The following is an 18,882-nucleotide window of genomic DNA, read 5'->3' as shown; positions in this document are numbered from 1 at the left end:
GGAAAGGAATGTTCTCCGCAAATCACTTCCTTTAAATCCTTGTAGACCAAAGCTGCACCTATCGTATCCTTCCCATCTGAAAACAAACCCAATACTGGAGAAGACAACTATGTCGAGATGTCAGACGAAAACACAGAGTGCAAAGCATTCAAATCAGGTTGAATCAACATAGTATACAAAGAGATATCGCTTCATTCACCCTGTCAAGCTGCATATTATGCTATTAACATTTCACTACAATGAAATTTTAATATCCCTTCTCTCTATATGGCAACCCTTTCTATAACTTATAGCTTTTAGCTGAGAGCTTCAAAGAAGAATTGCTCACGTCCATCGTGGATTAATTCTAAGAAAGAATAACAAGTCAACATGACCAATGCTTTTGATTTCGCCAAGTTGATGTTGAAATGATGCCCGTATCTGACATCAGATCTCACGTTTAGAATGGTTTGCATTGAGCAAGATTCCGTTTATTTTCATGTGAACTCACCGAAATATTTACAGCCTTTTATATGCAAGTCTATTTCAGATTGTTCAAATTGTGTTAGTATGCTTCTTGCACAGTTAAAAGTTCAGCTGCAACTGTATGTTAAACCATTTTAAAACATGCAAGGACTACACGCACACACCATCGGGGGGGATGACTAGCTGGGAAGTAAAGGTTGTGAAGTAAAACGCCTTCTGTGTGGTAAAATGCAAAATGGTGTTCACCTCCTCTCAATTCCAAAAACTTAAACCTCGAGCTTTTGGGGGAAGAAAATATCTGCATTTGTCCACACCTTTTAGTGCAACGGAAGGCTGTTGTTGGGATTGAAGGTTGCCTGCTGGAAACAACTTAATAAAGGACTAAACCAACTTTGTACGTGAAGATTCTGCAAAGATATCAATATCAGTGTGGATGCATCAAAAAGTATCAACAATTATTACCTGAAGAGGTGTTACAAGAAATCTCATCTGCTGCAACGAAGACGAACTGATTTCTGCAAAAGAAGATAAAATTGACAATACTGCTTGGTGACGTTTGACTGGAAGATGTGTTATCTGCCCAGTGATCTGATGATTAAAGATATGGAGGGGGTGAGGGGGGGGGGGGGGTCTTTATTTAAATAAATATGGGAGAAAAGGCTTTGAAAATTCAAAGATTATCTCGCTAAATGTTATCAGTTGATTCACTCAGGCATGGTAAATTTAAAATATGCAGAATGTGCCTAAATGTTCTAATCTTTCTAATCTAGTTATACAAAACATCTCTATATACAATATTGGATTGAAGTTCTAGATATTGCTTTATTCTTAATTGGACTTACAATAAAACTGGATTTTTTCCCATCGTAGGTTAATCATTATATTAGTGTTCAGGGCAGCTTAATTTATTTATTTGCAGTTTTTTTATTTATCGTTTAATAAAGCTTTTTTTTTGCACGTAAAGTTCTGCTCAAAAATTTCCCTGCAAGCTAATATAATGTTGGAAGATTATTCTTTAGATCATTACTTAACAGAATCAGTTTATATGCAAATTAGTTGAGTCTTAACTGATCAAACCCAGTTCTGCTTTTTTTTTCCTCCTGAAATCACAGTGATAAATGGTCCCTCTCTATTTTACAAGACATATAATTGGAATTTGCATTAGCGTTTACATTTAAACATTTTAATTGAGACAATCAGAACCATTTTCATTGGTGAGATATCATGATTGCTCGTTTAAGTCCATTTCCAATTTATGACGAGGTAAAACCATCTCTTGTTTAATTGGCTTTGAGGAATCATTGTGAATAATGTATCTTCACTGCTGCTGCTAAATTTAATTTCACCTTGTAAATTCTGTCCCATTTTTAACAATTCATTGGAGTTCTCAAATTAAATTAATCATATATTTTCTGTATTTTGCTGAGTGGTTTATATCCTAGCAAAGACCGATTTTCTTTCATATACATACACATTTTTTACAATGGAACTTAAAATCCTTTATATCTAAGTTTTGGAGTTGTATGATGGGCAAATAATATGGTTGTAATATTAATATATATTTAATCTCTTGTTTCCAAAAAAACCCCCAGCTAATTATAATTTGCAAAATTGTAATTTAAGATCTCAAAATATCCTATTATTCTTCTGTTCAATTATTAAATGTTGAGGCTAATATTTTCCACAATCAAATGGACAAATGCATAAATCAGAAAGATAATGTACACATCACTGATAGAAACATTTGCATTCCAACATTCCCCTATCTGTCGTTCCAGAACCAAAAATGAAGCAGTTATTGCAAACATTTATGGGTAAATTAGATTTGAGTCTACACAAAATCATACCAACAGCATCTACAAGCATACTGGTGCAGCGCATGCAAACTGGAGTATATGGAACTGCATTCAATGTACAAACTGCATGTGCATGGATAGAGAAGTGCAAACAGTAGTAGCTAAATTGATTCAATGGCATATATTTTGAGCTGGTAAATTCAATGGTTGTCACGAAAGGCATCCTGCTTGCAAGCTATGATACACAAGCCGGTTACACTGTACACGACAAAATGCACCAATCAAATCAAAAACCACCAGACAGCCAAACAAGGCAAAAGTCCTTGCCCCGGGGCTTAGCTCCAGAGGCCACACAGTGAACTTTAATGATGGCTCTATCGCAAGTGATATCGGTTGCTTTTTGTTTGTTACAGAGAAGCTGATTCCATCAAGTTAACAGGCACTGACAAAATGAGAGGCTGCCTCTCCTTCCCAAACCCCGTCAGATACAAACAGGCTTCAGAGTACTACGTGAGATGACCATCCGGAAAGCACAAACCCTTCACATTGCCATTAGTACTTACATACTTTTCAATGGCCATGCTTTCTGCATACTTGGTGGTAGAGGTTTATCTATGGGCATGCATTATGTCAAACACAGTAGGGTTGAGTCTGTTGTTCTGCTATTTTGTGACTCTGCTTAAAAACAAGAGCAGTTTTATCTTTCCGAAACATAGATGATAGGTGTGACAGTACTCGACGACTGTGTGTTCAGTTAACTGTGTTCAATGCTGTGATGCTGTTGGGAATATTCAGTATGAACGACCACTGATCCTCGGATTTGGTTTTAACTAGTCCCGTGGTTTGTGTGCAATATCTCTGCACCAATTTATTTCTGTGCTATCGTTCATGTGAGCTTTGCTACATTTTCCCAAACTGCATCTGATCAAAATTTGCTTGTAAAACTATCAAAACTGCGGAAAGTTGCAAAACAGTATTAGAATGTAATACTGAGAAAAGCGTACTTTTTTTTTTTTTTTTTGCATGTTCAGATATGCTTTTGCACTGGAAATATTTAAAAAAAAATAAGTCCATGATAATAAAATGCAATAGAACAAAATGTCAAAGAACAACACAGTTTTTATATGCAGATGCTGTCACATTCGGAGGTTTGTGCAACGTGCAAACAACACATATACACCTTTCACATAACACAAAGAAAACAATGTGTGAAGTGATCAGAAACTAGAAAAAAATAGTATACTGTAGTTTCATTGCTTCAAAGCATTGCTTACACAGGGAACTCTACGGCTTTTACTGTCCTGAACCTTGTAAGGCAAAGATAAACAAGGCAATCAGTAGATTTAGGACTTTCAGATAGTTATAGTTACAATCAGTCAACATTGCAATTGAATGATGATGTCAGGCAACGATATTCAAGTAGCACATGTAACCATGCCACTGTAAGTGACATTATAAATATGATTGTATTTGTTACATTTACTACATCGCAATTAAAAATGCCCTGTTCGCTTTTCCAATTAAAAAATTAATTTCAGCTATTACCAGGCATATAATAGTCACGTAATGTGTTTCACAATAGCCGCTGATTCTCATTGCATAACCCATGCAAGTAATTGTCCTTTCATTACAGATTCACAAGAGACACACACACACACACACTCTCACACACTCACACACACACACACACACACACACACACACACACACACACACACACACACACACACTCTCACACACACACACTCTCACACACACACACACACACACTCTCTCACACACACACACACACACACACACACACACACACACACACACACACACACACACACACACACACACTCTCTCACACACACACACACACACACACACTCTCTCTCTCTCACACACACACACACACACACACACACACTCTCTCACACACACACACACACACACACACACTCTCATTCTCTCACACACACACACATACACACACTCACACACACACACACACTCTCACATACATACACACACGCACACACACACGCACACGTGCAGACACACACGTGCACACACACACACACTCTCATTCTCACACACACACACACACACACACACACACACACCTGTCATCACCTATGCACGAGGAAAGTTCCCTCATATTCTCTGCACCAAGACAGCATCAGAGGTGGAACTAAAGCTTGAAACAATGCAAGCCTCTGCAAGAACCGTCAGGGGGAAGGGAGTGCAGAATTCGTAGGATGACTGGATATAATTTAACACAGTAAAATAACGGCCCTAGTATATAAGGTTACATTATTGAATTTCAGTGTGAGAAAAATAACAGAAGTCACCATTTTAAAGTCCATAGTGAGAAATTGATTAGTGGCTCTCAAAGAAATGAGTAAAAGGTAAATGTTAAACTAGAGATTGTCAATCATAATGCCATCTGGGGCCTGAGCAGTATTGATAAAGACATCACCTGCCAATTATAAAGGTGGTTCACAGCCCCTGGCAAGGAATTTGAGAAGAAAGATTGATATTGATAGCGATCGATCCCCCTCAATGGGGAATTCATGTGACATGTCATTTGGCACAAGTACCACCACTTCAAGGGTCAATGGTGCCGACAACTAGCGGAAGGAGAAGAGCAACTTCAACTCCCACTTTGCTGTGTCAGTTCATTCTGTTCCACGCGGTAGAAATCCCAGTCCACGCACAACTCCAAAAACCCCCGCTTTCTAACATTACGGCCTTAATACCAACATGTCACCCGATGAGAGGAGAGTAAGTTTCAAAAGATTAAAAAAACATGTCAAAGAAAACAGTGAACGGAAATAAATTGCTGAAACGTAATCTTCGGCAGATGGGAGAATACTAGTGGTTTAACAAGTCGCAGGTGAACTGTTTAATTAAAAATAAAAAGCATCTATTGCGAATGATCAGAGAACGTTTGCACGTTCTTGCTAATCAAATTCTTGGGAGAAGTTGTTGCTTTTGGAAGGTGAATAAAAGGTTAGCGATGTGAATGTGGCACTGATCCATCAGAGTGGGAATTGCCACTGTGGTTAACATGTCTGCTTCACCTGGATGGCATATGGCATCTTCAGATGGGGCAAGATGGGATAAGGCAGTCGGACTGGTCACGTTTCAGTTTCCCCGGGTGTGTGAAGCTTAATATCGTTGTGTGGCCATGGGAAATAAATTCATATTTTTGGAAATATCCTTGCTATTGAGGGAGTGCAGCGTAGGTTCACCAGGTTACTTCCCGGGATGGCGGGACTGTCATATGCTGAGAGAATGGAGCAGCTGGGCTTGCACACTCTGGAGTTTAGAAGGATGAGAGGTTATCTTATTGAAACAGATAAGATTATTAAGGGTTTGGACACGCTAGAGGCAGGAAACATGTTCCCGATGTTGGGGGAGTCCAGAACCAGAGGCCACAGTTTAAGAATAAGGGGTAAGCCATTTAGAACGGAGACGAGGAAACACTTTTTCACACAGAGAGTTGTGAGTCTGTGGAATTCTCTGCCTAAGAGGGCGGTGGAGGCCGGTTTTCTGGATACTTTCAAGAGAGAGCTAGATAGGGCTCTTAAAGATAGCGGAGTCAGGGGATATGTGGAGAAGGCAGGAACGGGGTACTGATTGTGGATGATCAGCCCTGATCATAATGAATGGCGGTGCTGGCTCGAAGGGCCGAAGGGCCTACTCCTGCACCTATTGTCTGTTGTCTATTAATGTGAAGGGCTTTGTACTTTTCATCAGCAGTGCATATCCAGATGTGTACAGATGTTTCCTGGGCAGCAGAGTTGGAGCTGTGGGTGTAATGATCAGGTTTGTTAACACTTCCACGTGCTGCTGTAAGCAATGTCAACCAAGGGGGCCGGGGTGTTATCATGAATCGCTCCTAGAACACCCTGCACATGAAACATCATTGATCCTGGCAACTATCATCCATTTGATCAACTGTCCCTTACTAGCGATTCACACATATGTTCGATAGGGGAGAGAAATTCTCAGCCACGATTGCATGTCAAACTTCTTCTGAAGTCTATTGTTCAGGCAGTCTCTGTGATGATGAGTGATCACAGTAAGAAATTTAAGAATCACACTCGATTTTCTAATGAGGTTAATCCATATCTATTGGTCTCAAGTTCACGCACAAAGTTAAACTCTTGCTTTTAAATTCTTCTCAGTCATTTTGATTCCAAGTGGGTAATTTTGCAGCGGATGTTAAATGCCAGTCAGTAAACCGTCTGAAGAAGGGTCTCGACCCGAAACGTCACCTATTCCTTCGCTCCATAGATGCTGCCGCACCCGCTGAGTTTCTCCAGCATTTTTGTCTACTTTCAATAAACCGTGACCTCCAGGTTCAGGAACAGCTTCTTCCCAACAACCATCAGGCTCTTGAACGCTGCACAACACTGACCTCAGCAACTGTGATCTTCTACGGACCGTGTCTTTGGTTGGACCACGGACTTGGGCTTTTGCCATATTACCTGGTTTATTAATTAATTGTATTTTTGATTACTCTACATTCATCTGTGTTTTATTGGATTGTTGGACTTGTTTCATTGTTTCATTGTCAGTGCATGTAAACACTCTTGACTCTTGACAAATGATTTAGAACTGCCTTGGCAGGCGTGTGGGTAAACGCACATGGAATGTGGTATGAAATCAACATCAATGTTGGTCCTTAGACTTTGGGGAAACAGCACGGAAACAGGCCTTTTGGCTTATTTTTCTGCCCACCATCATTAACTTATTGGTAGACAAACATGCTGGAGAAACTCCACTGGTGTGGCAACATCCATGGAGTGAAGAAATAGGTGACGTTTTGGGTCGAGACCCTTCTTCAGACTGATGTGGGGGTGGGGGGGGGGGGGAAAGAAGGAAGGAAGAGGCGCGGACAGTGGGCTGTGGGAGAGCTGGGAAGGGGAGGGGAAGGAGGGAGAAAGTAGGGACTACCTGAAATTGGAGAAGTTAATGTTTATGCCCCAGCGGTATGAACATTGACTACTCCAATTTCAGGTAGTCCTTGCTTTCTATTTATTCAGCACGGTTTTGATTCATACTGTAGCAAAACCTTCAGATCTAGGTCAACTCTACAGTATTGGAAAAAAAACTCAAAGCGCCAGAGTAACTCAGCGGGTCAGGCAGCATCTCTGGAAAGCTTAGACAGGCGACGTTCTGGGTTGGGACCCTTCTTCAATCTTCAACGGAACAATGCCATCAAGGCCACGAGAACAAACTGGGCTCTTTGTGGAGTTTCAAGGCAGGGATTGATCATTGGGAGTTAAAAATCTTCTTAAATATTTTCCAGTCAGTTCAGTTTATTGTCACGTGTACCGAGGTACAGTGAAAAGCTTTTGTTGCGCGCTAACCAGTCAGCGGGAAAGACTATACATGATTACAATCGGTCCATTTACAGTGTATAGATATATGATAAGGGAATGACGTTTAGTGCAAGATAAAGCCAGTAAGATCTGATCAAGGATAGTCCGAGGGTCACCAATGAGGTAGATAGTAGTTCAGGACCGCTCTCTAGTTGTGGTACTACCCTTGAATTAGCAATGGTGGTGCAGAGGTGGTTGAGCAGACGGTATCAGTGGGAAAATGCCATAGACCTCTCCAGGTGGGGCCAGCCATACCACTGATGTGTAATGGCAGTCACATTCACAGTTCAATTACTTGTTTGGATGACAAATAACCATTCTGCAGTTTGTCGATATCAAATGGTGCATGCGATGTCACATCGTACGCGAGCATTGCGTGCCGTACGATGTGGCGCATTCTCGTGAGCCGCTCCCATTTTTATCCCGTAAGCAACAAGACAGTTGTGGGTCGGGGCTTGTGTCCTTACCTGTCGCTGTAGGCAGCAGCGGTGGCAGCGGCAGGCTGGGCATATCTGTATGCAGCATACCCACCCTGGAAAAGAAGAAGTTAGCTCAGTCCATCTGCAAGCTCACACCACCCATGGTCAATATTTTCAACACTTATGGAAGCAGGTCAAAGTTTAAACCTCCAATAGTAATCTCACATTCGATACACCCACAAACTGAAGTAGCAACACATTTAAACACTGTGCTGCAAGATGGATATAATTTCCAATACTATATCAGCACTTCAACTCCCCCTCCCATTCCGAATCTGACCTTTCTGTCCTGGGCCTCCTCCATGTGGCCAGGGTGAGTCCCACTGCAAATTGGAGGAGCAGCACCTCATATTGGGTAGTTTACACCCCCAGTGGTATGAACATTGACTTCTCCAATTTCAGGTAGTCCCTGCTTTCTCCCTCTTTCCCCTCCCCTTCCCAGCTCTCCCACAGCCGACATTTCCAATACTATGTAGCTCTCCAACTTATCACATCAATTTACATGTGGAGGAAGGAACCGCAGGTGCTGGTATAAACTGAAGATAGACAAAAAATGCTGGAGTAACTCAGCGGGACAGGCAGCGTCTCTGGAGAGAAGGAATGAGTGACGTTTCAGGTCGAGACCCTTCTTCATGTGGGCCAAGGACTTGACCCGAAACCTCGCCCATTCCTTCTTCAGAAGGATCCTGACCCTAAACTGCACCCATTCCTTCTCTCCAGAGATGCTGCCTGTCCTGTTGAGTTACTCCGGCATTTTGTGTCTAACACCAATTTACATGCCAACTCTGGCCTACAGATCGGATGATAATTTAAATGAACAATATCTCATACGCTGACTGTTTTAACATTTGAAAGGGAGCGGAATTCAAGTTTAATCATCCATAAACGATGGGGCTTTGGGTTTTCTCAGCAAACAATGTGAGTGTTGATGGTTAAAATTCTAACGTGCACAGTTTGGAGATATATTGGAGAAGCTAAAGGTGAATTCCATGGACAATGTGGTGAGGACCTGCAGTGGTGACAAGTTCATTCAATGTTACCGGGTCACTTTATACATGGGATCTCCTGTCTTTGTCAGATCATTAACAGAGAACACTAGGCAAGATGCTGAAGGCAAATTCAATGCTGCCATTTATGTCAAGAGGACTGGAGTACAAATCAGAGATGTAATGCCAAGGCTCTATAAGGCGCATTTGGAATCCTGTGAGCGAATCTGGGCCCCATATCTAATGAAGCCCCATATCGAAGGATGTGCTGTCTCTGGAGAGGGTCCAGAGGAGGTTTACAAGAATGATCCCAGGAATGAGTGGGTTAACATATGATGAGCATTTGTCGGCACTGGGCCTCTACTCACTGGAGTTTAGAAGGTTGAGGGGGGACCTCATTGAAACGCACACAATAATGAAAGGCCTGGATAGCGTGGATGTGGAGAGGATGTTTCCACTAGTGGGAGAGTCTAGGACTAGAGGTCACAGCCTCAGAATTAAAGGGCGCTCTTTCAGAAAGGAGGTGAGGAGGAACTTCTTTAGTCAGTGGGTAGTGAATCTGTGGAACTCATTGCCACAGACAGCTGTGGAGGACAAGTCAGTGGGTATTTTTAAGGCAGAGAGAGGCAATTCTTGATTAGAACGGGTGTCAAGGGTTATGGGGAGAAGGCAGGAAAATGGGATTAGGAGGGAGGGGTCAGCCTGGATTGAATGGCGGAGTAGACTCGAAGGGCCGAATGGCCTAATTCTACTCCTATAACTGGTGAACTTGTGAACCTTTTCAATGGATATTTTTAAGGCTGAGATAGATAGATTCTTGATTAGTACGGGTGTCGAGGGTTATGGGGAGAAGGTTTTGAGATTGGGCTTGAGAGGGAAAGATACATCAGCCACGATTGAAAGGTGGAATAGACTAGATGGGCTGAATGGCCTAATTCTGTTCTTATTCCTTATGACCTTTTCCACCAGAGTAGCTAAATGCCTATTTTAATGGCATTCTAAATCATCATGTTATATTCTTGACTTAGTTTGTTCAGCCAAAGCCTGGAGCGGTTATAAAATGTAACCTCATGACAACCCTTCAATCTGAAATGATGTTTTGGATTTTTAATCTTTTGGATGGCTTGTCACATGAAAACAACATTCAAAAAAGAGAATTAAAATATTTTTTTTTCTCCGTTGAGCTGCAGCAGGTAAGGATTTAATTGTTCTATCGGGGACACAGGACAATAATACACTCTGGACTATTAACACTAAGCTACGAATTTTAATTTGAGTTTTGTGATTTGGGCGAGACCATCATATCCATCTTTACAGTTCAAATTTAAGAAAAACATACATCGTCTTTATTCAACGATAGCTTGCAGTTTAATGCAACAAAATAATAGCCACCTGCTAAATAAGTGTTGAAAATACTGAAAAGTCAAACAGAATCTTCTCAAGATAACCCTTACGTATAAATCCTTTAGCATTTGTTGGCCCTCATATTAAAATGAATTATCTGGAAGTATGCAAGCTGGAATTAAATCAGTGCAAATTATTTTAATTAAATTAGCTCTTGCTCATTTTGAAAGTTTGTATAATTATGGATCTTCAATTAACTAAGGGGACAAACAAATGCACATTGGGAATGAACCGTGGGCAGTGATGCATCGATTGTCAAACTGTGAACTAGGTTGAGCATTTCTGCTCAATGGGCCAGAATGTTTGATCAAGCATTTCTAAATTATTTCAGCATGCCAATTAACACAGAGAATCCAGTCTCTGTAGATTAAGCAAACACCAATTAAAACCTGGCTCAGATGTGGCCATCCCACCATCCCAGGGGGACAACCTACTCACACCAACTATTCTTTCAAATGCAGTGGAGAAAAAAATAAAAAGATTATTTAAAAAAAAAAAGTGGTGAGATGGCTAAGCATTCAGCCAAGATCTCCTCCTCAACATCGACGTACATTCATCGTAATATGTTTTGCCACCATTCACCCCAAGCTCTAGTGGTTTTAACAAGACCCAAACTGTCCCAAGAGGGCACCAATGTTTCATTGAGTGTCAACCCTTGCTGCGTGGGATAAAGCCTCCTCCATTTCACAAGTAGTAAACACATTTGGCAGCAATCCACATTCACTGCGACAGTTTGCTCATCATCCAACACTCCGTACCTGTGGGGACTTACTGCCAAACACAGACTCTCCATATACTATTCTATAACGAAACAGAAATTATGTTTATGAATGTGAAAAGAATGAATAAGCCGTAAAACCAAAAAGCCGTTCCTCTTCAAGTTTGCCTTTGATTCTGAAACATTCCAAATCTAAATTCCATACAATTTAAGTATCACCTAATCAACGAAAAACAAACAAACATAGGTAGTGTTTTGAGTTATGGGGAGAAGTGTTGATGCTGTCTCAAGTTGAAAGGGCTTCTTCCCTTATTAACATTTCACACAGCCTAATATTTCATAGTCTCTAGCAGATGAATTGTGATGGCTTCGAAGCCAGAACGTAATTTAGAGTTCCCAAATGTTGTCTAATGCATTTTTAAATATTTGCATCTATTAAATTTAATCAATTTAAACTTGGAGGCTAAGTCCTAATTTTGTTAGTTCAGCAAAAAAAAATCCAATGTAGCGACTTCCAAACGGGGAAACTGTAACGCGACCATTTCACAACATGATGTAAAATGCGTTTTTGTTTACACAGTCCTGCGTAAAGTGACACTTCAACATGTTTTGAAATTTGTTGATGACACAGACAGAGGAAATGATGTAATCGTCATCGGAAAAATGGCGTCACATTTGATCTGGACTTTGTATGAAGAATAAATAAATAATAAAAATGAAACAAATATTGGTGGTGGTGGAACATAGTATATGATTCTAAAGATCCCTCTGTTTAAGAAAGAACTGCAGGTGCTGGAAAAATCAAAGGCAGACAAAAATGCTGGAGAAACTCAGCGGGTGAGGCGGCATCTATGGAGCGAAGGCGACGTTTCGGAATAACACTTTTTCACTGGAGAAGATAGATAGGTGACGTTTTGTGTTGAGTCTAGGGTTACCAACCTTCTCACTCCCAAATATGGGACAAGAGGTCAAAATGCTCCTGCAGCTATTTTCTATGTTTCTAGGAGAATCTCATCTGACTCGGTGGGCAGCGACACTATCACCCTGACCCGTCCATTGGCAAGGACAATACACAATAGGTGCAGGAGTAGGCCATTCGGCCCTTCGAGCCAGCAGCACCGTTCAATATGATCATGGCTGATCATCCACAATCAGTATCCTGTTCCTGCCTTCTCCCCATATCCCCTGACTCCGCTATCTTTAAGAGCTCTATCTAACTCTCTCTCTAAAGTATCCAGAGAACCGGCCCCCACTGCCCTCTGAGGCAGAGAATTCCACAGACTCACCACTCTCTGTGAGAAAAAGTGTTTCCTCGTCTCTGTTCTAAATGGCTTACCCCTTATTCTTAAACTGTGGCCCCTGGTTCTGGATTCCCCCAACATCGGGAACATGTTTCCTGCCTCTAGCGTGTCCAAGCCCTTAACAATCTTATATGTTTTAATGAGATCCCATCTCATCCTTCTAAACTCCAGAGTGTACAAGCCCAGGGAGGAAACGGGAGCACCTGGAAGAAACCCAAGGCAGTCGCAGGGAGAACGTACAAACTTCACACAGACAGCACCTGAGGTCAGGATTGAACCCGGGTCTCTGGCGCTGTGAGTCAGCAGCTCTACCCGCTGCATCACTGGGCCGCTGTTTGTCTCTGTAACAGAGAACACCGTACACTGTACACAATGCCTTCTGAGACACAAGGTCTCTTGGTTCTTGATTCCTCTACTCTGGGTAAAAGACTCTTGTGCATTAACCATATCCATTCCCCTCATGATTCTATACACCTCTACAAGACAACCCCTCAGCCTCCTGTGCTCCAAGGAATAAAGACCTAGGCTGCCCCAAACCTCTCCCTGTAGCTCAGGCCCCTCGAAGCCTAGGAGCATCCTGGCCAATCTTCTCCACACCCTTTCCAGTCCCATTGCTTTGGAAGGTAGAATAGGTGACGTTTCGGGTCGAGACCCTTCTGGAAACTCAATGAGTGAGGCAGCATCTATGGAGCGAAGGAATAGGTGACGTTTCGGGTCGAGACCCTTCTGGAAACTCAGCGGGTGAGGCAGCATCTATGGAGCGAAGGAATATGTGACGTTTCGGGTCGAGACCCTTCTGGAAACTCAGCGGGTGAGGCAGCATCTATGGAGCGAAGGAATAGGTGACGTTTCGGGTCGGGACCCTTCTGGAAACTCAGCGGGTGAGGCAGCATCTATGGAACGAAGGAATAGGTGACATTTCGGGTCGAGACCCTTCCGGAAACGTCGCCTATTCATTCGCTCCATAGATGCTGCCTCACCCGCTGAGTTTCTCCAGCAATTTTGTCTACCTTCGATTTTCCAGCATCTGCAGTTCCTTCTTAAACATCATAGCTTTGGAAAATGCATGTGTAAATGAGCAATGTTTTTTTGGGGGGGGGAATACGTGCACTGTGTATAACACTCTCCAAAACGCATTAGCGCATTGCAGGCTCTGAGGAAGACAGTGGATGGACTTGTAAAGAGAGACAAACAGTTTGTGCATCACGACTACTTACGTAGATGTCCGCTCCATAAAATCCATCCTGGTACACAACACTGCAAAGATTCACACAAAAAAAAAGAAACATTGCGGTTAGTGCATTTTCACCGAGAGTCACCTCACCGATTAGCCCACTGCGGGAGTGAAGATGGCACCATCCAACACATTTTCCGAAGAGCATATATTGACTTGATAAAGATAGGAACATTAATAATAAAGTGTCACATTTTTGGTACCAAGATACCAATTCTCTGCCCCAGAGGGCGGTGGAGGCCGGTTCTCTGGATGCTTTCAAGAGAGAGCTAGATAGGGCTCTTAAAGATAGCGGAGTCAGGGGATATGGGGAGAAGGCAGGAACGGGGTACTGATTGGGGATGATCAGCCATGATCACATTGAATTGCGGTGCTGGCTCGAAGGGCCGAATGGCCTACTCCTGCACTTATGGCGGGACTGTCATATGCTGAGAGAATGGAGCGGCTGGGCTTGTACATTCTAGAGTTTAGAAGGATGAGAGGGAATCTCATTGAAACATATAAGATTATTAAGTGATTGGCCACACTAGAGGCAGGAAACATGTTCCTGATGTTGGGGGAGTCCAGAACCAGGGGCCTCATTTTAAGAATAAGGGGTCGGCCATTTAGAATGGAGATGAGGGAACACCTTTTTACCCAGAGAGTTGTGAGCCTGTGGAATTCACTGGTGGAGGCAGGTTCTCTGGATGCTTTCGAGAGAGAGTTAGATAGAGCTCTTAAAGATAGCGGAGTCAGGGGATATGGGGAGAAGGCAGGAACTGATTGTGGATGATCAGCCATGATCACATTGAATGGTGGTGCTGGCTCGAAGGGCCGCATGGCCTACTCCTGCACCTATTGTCTATTGTCCAAACAATATGTGATACTGGTTTACTTCGTAATATGATCTATATGTTGCCCTCTCAATTCATTCTGGGATTATATCACATGGTGTCCAAAATCATGAGAGGAATAGATCAGGTGGATGTTCAGAGTCTCTTGCCCAGAGTAGGGGAATCGAGGACCTGAGTATATAGGTTTAAGGTGAAGGGGGGGGAAGATTTAATAGGAACCCGTGGGGTAACTTTTTCACGCAAAGGGTGGTGGGTGTATGGAACGAGCTGCAGGAGGAGGTAGTTGAGGCTGGGACTATCCCAATGTTTAAGAGACATTTGTACAGGTTCATGGATAGGACAGGTTTGGAGAGATATGGACCAAACGCAACTAGTGTAGCTAGAACATGTGGGCATGTTGGGCTCAAGGGCCTGTTTCCACGCTGTAAGAATCAATGGCTCTACGACAAGGACTTGTGTTGGGGGCTTTTGAAATAAATGGCAACAAATTAAAACGTTAAGCATAGAATGCCGACTTGCTGCAACTTTTGAAAGGAATTACCCCTTTTAAAGGACCAGAGGTGACTTTGGAAATAATGTCCACAATTCACCTCTTGTTTCCCCACATCCCTGTTCCCCCTGCACCACACCCTCTTTCTTTACGTTTATCATTATCTGATACCCCTACTGCCTCCTTCTCACCTCAAGCCTTTGTCACTTTCTCCACCTATTTACCAATCACCCTCCCCGCTTTTATCCACCTATCACTTGTGGTAGGAAGGAACTGTGCAGATGCTGGTTTAAACCAAAGATAGACACAAAATGCTGGAGAAACTCAGCGGGTGAGGCAGCATCTCTGGAGCGAAGGAATAGGTGACGTTTCGGGTCGAGACCCTTCTTCAGGCTGATGTGGGGGTGGGGGGGGAGGGAAAAAGAAAGGAAGAGGCGGAGGCAGTGGGCTGTGGGAGAGCTGGGAAGGGGAGGGGAAAGAGGGAGAAAGCAAGGACTACCTGAAATTGGAGAAGTCAATGTTCATACCGCTGGGGTGTAAACTAGTTTGTTTGTTTGGAGATACAGCACGGAAACAGGCCCTTCTGCCCATCAGGTCCGCGTTAACCAGCGATCCCCGCACACTAACATTATCCTACACCCACTAGGGACAATTTTTACATTTACACCAAGCCGATGAACCTCCAAAACTGCACGTAGTCTTTGGAGTGTGGGAGGAAACCGAAGATCTCGGGGATCTCTCAGCCACGATCCCATTGAATGGCGGTGCTGGCTCGAAGGGACGAATGGCCTACACCTGCACCTATTGTCTATTATCTATAAAACCAACGCAGGTCACGGGGAGAACGTGCGAACTCCGTACAGACAGCACCCGTGGTCAGCACTCGCTGTAAGGCAGCTTACCGCTGCGCCAACGTGACCGCCCTTATTGCCGGGGTTATAACGATACAAATATATTCTTCCTGACAAACAGAATGATCCGTGCGTGGATTACGCTCCCAGCTAGAGTGGGGACATGACCTAAGAAATAATTAGAGTGTGCGGCAGGCAGATGCATGAGTTTAGACAGACCAAACAGATTTCCTCATTCATAAGTTTCATTTGATCTTGGGAATGTGTGGCTGTGCTTTCACTAAGTAGTAAAGTAATTACAATCTCTGTGTTGCCCTCTTATCTGTTGCTAAAGCTCTCACCGTCTCTCACACACATTTTACTATTCCTGGAAATTAAAAAAAATATTGAATGTACAGCAATTTTATATAAATATCAACAGTGTTGCCAATGGCAGCGGAGTGAGAGAAGCAGTTTGGCAAGGTGCACAGTTGGCTGTAGGGATATCTGCCCTCATAGACATTGTGTGCTTGTCACCAAATAACAAATCTTCATTTAGCATATTGGATTTGGGTCAAGAGGAAAATAATACATTTTCCATTTCACGTGCATCTCCAAGCAAGGAATGTTAACGTCAGGGCAGTGGTCGAGGCAGGAGGACAGGGCAGTGTTGGATCTCAGGAGTGGGATGGTCAGATGGTCAAATCTGAGGAAGGACATTCTTGCCATGGAGGGAGTGCAGAGAAGGTTCACCAGACTGATTCCTGGGATGTCAGGACTTTCATATGATGAAAGACTGGATAGACTCGGCTTGTACTCGCTGGAATTTAGGAGATTGAGGGGGGATCTTATAGAAACTTACAAAATTCTTAAGGGGTTGGACAGGCTAGATGCAGGAAGATTGTTCCCGGTGTTGGGGAAGTCCACGACAAGGGGTCACAGTTTAAGGATAGAGGGGAATTCCTTTAGGACCGAGATGAGAAAAACATTTTTCAGACAGAGAGTGGTGAATCTCTGGAACTCTCTGCCACAGAAGGTAGTTGAGGCCAGTTCATTGGCTATATTTAAGAGGGAGTTAGATGTGGCCCTTGTGGCTAAAGGGATCAGGGGGTATGGAGAGAAGGCAGGTACAGGATACTGAGTTGGATGATCAGCCATGATCATATTGAATGGCGGTGCAGGCTCGAAGGGCCGAATGGCCTACTCCTGCACCTTTTTTCTATGTTTCTATGTTTCTATGGTGTTTTGAGCTGAGGGCTTAATTGACACGAATGCTGCCTCTCATTGCTGAGGGAGGCAAAGGGATGTGACCAGGAGTGAGTGCAGAAACTAAACAGTGTATCATCTGTGGGCTAGATACAGGGAGAGGACTCGAATGGCCTGAGCTACAGGGGGAGGTTCAGCAGCCTAGGACTTTATTCCTTGGAGCACAGGAGGATAAGGGGTCATCTTACAGAGGTACATAAGATCATGAGAGGAATAGATAGGGTGTGAAGGGATAAAACCAACTACGCATCTGAGCAAATGCTGCTTTAAATACGGACATCTCTCATAGAGTGATACAGTGTGGAGACAGGCCCTACAACTCCACCTGCCCACACAGACCAACATGCCCCAGCTACACTAGTCCCACCTGCCTGTGTTTGGCCCATATCCCTCTGAACCTGTCTTATCCATGTACCTGTCTAACTGTTTCTTAAACATTGCGATAGTCCCTCCTCTGGCAGCTCGTTCCATACACCCACCACCCTTTGTGTGAAGAAGTTGCCCCTCAGATTCTTATTCAATCTTTCCCCTTCACCTTAAACCTATGTCCTCTGGTCCTCGATTCCCCTACTCTGGGCAAGAGACTTTGTGCATCTACCTAATCTATTCCCCTCATGATTTAATACACCTCCTTAAGATCACCCCTCATCCTCCTGCACTCCATGGAATAGAGTCCCAGCCTACTCAACCTCTCCATATAGCTCACACCCTCGAGTCCTGGCAACATCCTCGTAAATCTCTGAACCCTTTCCAGCTTGACAACATCTTTCCTGTAACACGGTGCCCAAAACTGAACATGATACTCGAAATGCCAGCCTTCTCCCCATATCCCTTGACTCCACTAGCCCCTAGAGCTCTATCCAACTCTCTCTTAAATCCATCCAGTGACTTGGCCTCCACTGCCCTCTGTGGCAGGGAATTCCACAAATTCACAACTCTCTGGGTGAAAAAGTTTTTTCTCACCTCAGTCCTAAATGGCTTCCCCTTTATTCTAAGACTGTGGCCCCTGGTTCTGGACTCGCCATTATGAGGTTAAGAACAGCCAGGGTGGTGAATCTGTGGAATTCATTGCCACATATGGCGGTGGAGGCCAAGTGATTGGGTATTTCTGAAGTGGAGATTGATAGGTTCTTGATTACTAAGGGTGACAGGCATTAAGGGGAAAATGGGGTTGAGAGGGAGAGATAGATCAGCCATGATTGAAACGCAGAGTGGACTCAATGGGCCGAATGGCCTAATTCTGTTCCTACGCCCTATGGTCCATTGGTCTATGACCTGGTCTCCATTTCTTGGTGTGCAACTTAAACACGACAGAACTTTGGATCAAAACAGAAATCTCTTGGATGGACAACCTCACAAGGTTTGCAGCAAGGAGGGTTTCAGGACTTGCACTTGGTCGAAGAAAATTTTGTTGATGTTCTTGATGGTGGAGTTAAGGTTGGCGAAGGATGTGAAGAGATTTTATTTCTTTCTTGAATTCTGACCAACCTCCTTGAGAGACACAACGTGCTGGAGTAGCTCAGCGGGACAGGCAGCATCTCTGGAGAGAAGGACAGGGTGATGTTTTGGATCGTGACTCAAGAAGGGTCTTGCTGAGTTAATCCAGCATTTTGTGTCTGTCTTCGGTGTAAACCAGCACCTGCAGTTCCTTCCTACACTAGAGGCAGGTGCTTGCAATCACCCAGAAGAATACAGTACACTC

At 43.4% G+C, this 18,882-nt stretch overlaps 1 protein-coding gene across 14 annotated transcripts in view; it reads right to left on the bottom strand.

Annotated features, from left to right (window-relative positions):
• Positions 1-18,882, bottom strand: part of rbfox1 (RNA binding fox-1 homolog 1) — a 778,480-nt gene that overhangs the window by 24,674 nt on the left and 734,924 nt on the right. For 11 of the 14 annotated variants that reach the window (XM_033041154.1, XM_033041150.1, XM_033041158.1 and 8 more), the window contains 2 exons: positions 13,745-13,784; positions 8,107-8,171 (listed from right to left, as the gene is read on the bottom strand). In XM_033041154.1, coding sequence (XP_032897045.1) covers positions 8,107-8,171; positions 13,745-13,784 — 105 coding nt within the window. Of the gene's footprint in view, positions 1-927; positions 981-3,535; positions 3,569-8,106; positions 8,172-13,744; positions 13,785-18,882 lie in introns of all 14 variants that reach the window. The other 3 variants (XM_033041151.1, XM_033041153.1, XM_033041156.1) reach the window with 3 other exon arrangements.

The sequence above is a fragment of the Amblyraja radiata genome, chromosome 22, assembly GCF_010909765.2.
Source record: "Amblyraja radiata isolate CabotCenter1 chromosome 22, sAmbRad1.1.pri, whole genome shotgun sequence".
Classification (NCBI taxonomy): Eukaryota; Metazoa; Chordata; class Chondrichthyes; order Rajiformes; family Rajidae; genus Amblyraja; species Amblyraja radiata.
Note: the sequence above shows the minus strand (reverse complement) of the source record. Positions and strands in the feature narration are given on the sequence as shown.